The sequence below is a fragment of the Protomyctophum bolini genome (genome assembly GCF_963924005.1).
Source record: "Protomyctophum bolini genome assembly, chromosome: 17".
In the NCBI taxonomy this organism is placed as follows: Eukaryota; Metazoa; Chordata; class Actinopteri; order Myctophiformes; family Myctophidae; genus Protomyctophum; species Protomyctophum bolini.
The window spans coordinates 41,792,376-41,794,875 of record NC_137878.1 but is presented as its reverse complement, the minus strand read 5'-3'; the positions used below and the strand labels follow the sequence as shown (position 1 = coordinate 41,794,875).

The following is a 2,500-nucleotide window of genomic DNA, read 5'->3' as shown; positions in this document are numbered from 1 at the left end:
AATGGCCTCATGCGCTTTAGAGCAAGGACACTGACCGTGTTGCAGCGCCCTCCCCAGGTCACTGACCGTGTTGCAGCGCCCTCCCCAGGTCACTGACCGTGTTGCAGCACCCTCCCCAGGTCACTGACCGTGTTGCAGCACCCTCCCCAGCCCCAGGACACTGACTGTGTTGCAGCGCCCTCCCCAGGTCACTGACTGTGTTGCAGCGCCCTCCCCAGGTCACTGACCGTGTTGCAGCACCCTCCCCAGCCCCAGGACACTGACCGTGTTGCAGCGCCCTCCCCAGGACACTGACCGTGTTGCAGCACCCTCCCCAGGACACTGACCGTATTACAGTGCCCTCCCCAGGACACTGACCGTATTACAGTGCCCTCCCCAGGACACTGACCGTATTACAGTGCCCTCCCCAGGACACTGACCGTATTACAGTGCCCTCCCCAGGACACTGACCGTGTTGCAGCGCCCTCCCCAGGTGGCTTTGACGTGTCTGGTTCTGGACTCCAGGTTCCGCGGTCCTGTCATGACCCAGCAGAGGAGGCGGGTGGTGTTGGAGAGGTGGTCCGCTACGCTGCTGTCAACATCTAGAGCTGTTGGGGAAACATTGAGACTTTTTAACCCCCTTTTGGTGTTTTAAACGTTATGTTGTACTTTAGCTATTGATCTACAAGCTCATAGCTACGAGCTTGTAGGTTTGCCATTTTTGAAAAATCGTGAAAATGTGCCTCAAATCATTGGACATTATATTATTACATTGAGTGAACATTTTAACTCAAATCTTTGCTTCTGGGGAGGGCCCTGGAACAACACATTTTCAGATGGGGGTCGGTGGCCCAAATACAAATTTCTAGGGGTCCTTGACATGAAATAGTGTGAGAACCACTGACATTAGAAACATGAGGTTTTTCAGAAAACTGTCAGGATTTAGAAGATTTTTTATTTTATTTCGACGTCGGGCCTAAATGTGTTAACACAGCTGTCCACATCTGGATCTGTTGGAAACGTTATAAAACATCAAAGGTTTCATGACATCAGTTGTCATTTATTTTTCGTTTTTTCGTTTAGGTTTTATTTTTAAGTTTCTGTGGTGTGGGGTTTTCACTGTGTCTGTGAAGCCTTTTGAGCTGCAATGAAAACAGGCAAAACAGTGACATCTTCTGGATGCAAATCCCAACGTATGACGTTGGGAGCACTTATTTGTTCCAGACCATAGAAAATATTTCTATATTTAACTACCTAAGTGCAGAAGGCTGTGGTGGTGAAGGTATATTTAACTCTAGAGTGCAGAAGGCTGTGGTGGTGAAGGTATATTTAACTCTAGAGTGCAGAAGGCTGTGGTGGTGAAGGTATATTTAACTATAGAGTGCAGAAGGCTGTGGTGGTGAAGGTATATTTAACTATAGAGTGTAGAAGGCTGTGGTGGTGAAGGTATATTTAACTATAGAGTGTAGAAGGCTGTGGTGAAGGTATATTTAACTATAGAGTGCTGTGGTGGTGAAGGTATATTTAACTAGAGTGCAGAAGGCTGTGGTGGTGAAGGTATATTTAACTATAGAGTGCTGTGGTGGTGAAGGTATATTTAACTATAGAGTGTAGAAGGCTGTGGTGAAGGTATATTTAACTATAGAGTGCAGAAGGCTGTGGTGGTGAAGGTATATTTAACTATAGAGTGCAGAAGGCTGTGGTGGTGAAGGTATATTTAACTATAGAGTGTAGAAGGCTGTGGTGAAGGTATATTTAACTATAGAGTGCAGAAGGCTGTGGTGGTGAAGGTATATTTAACTATAGAGTGCAGAAGGCTGTGGTGGTGAAGGTATATTTAACTATAGAGTGCAGAAGGCTGTGGTGGTGAAGGTATATTTAACTATAGAGTGCAGAAGGCTGTGGTGGTGAAGGTATATTTAACTATAGAGTGCTGTGGTGGTGAAGGTATATTTAACTATAGAGTGCAGAAGGCTGTGGTGGTGAAGGTATATTTAACTATAGAGTGCAGAAGGCTGTGGTGGTGAAGGTATATTTAACTATAGAGTGCAGAAGGCTGTGGTGGTGAAGGTATATTTAACTATAGAGTGCAGAAGGCTGTGGTGGTGAAGGTATATTTAACTATAGAGTGCAGAAGGCTGTGGTGGTGAAGGTATATTTAACTATAGAGTGCAGAAGGCTGTGGTGGTGAAGGTATATTTAACTATAGAGTGCAGAAGGCTGTGGTGGTGAAGGTATATTTAACTATAGAGTGCAGAAGGCTGTGGTGGTGAAGGTATATTTAACTATAGAGTGCAGAAGGCTGTGGTGGTGAAGGTATATTTAACTATAGAGTGCTGTGGTGGTGAAGGTATATTTAACTATAGAGTGCTGTGGTGGTGAAGGTATATTTAACTAGAGTGCAGAAGGCTGTGGTGGTGAAGGTATATTTAACTATAGAGTGCTGTGGTGGTGAAGGTATATTTAACTATAGAGTGTAGAAGGCTGTGGTGAAGGTATATTTAACTATAGAGTGCAGAAG

The 2,500-nt window shown here is 45.0% G+C and overlaps 1 protein-coding gene across 1 annotated transcript in view; it reads right to left on the bottom strand.

The window, feature by feature from the left end:
- Positions 1 to 2,500, bottom strand: part of c1galt1a (core 1 synthase, glycoprotein-N-acetylgalactosamine 3-beta-galactosyltransferase 1a) — a gene marked incomplete at its 3' end in the record, with an annotated part of 11,623 nt that overhangs the window by 6,870 nt on the left and 2,253 nt on the right. Inside the window, exon 2 of the mRNA XM_080787285.1 lies at positions 451 to 587. Within this exon, the coding sequence (XP_080643411.1) occupies positions 451 to 522 (72 nt within the window). The 5' untranslated portion in view covers positions 523 to 587. The remainder of the gene's footprint in view (positions 1 to 450; positions 588 to 2,500) is intronic.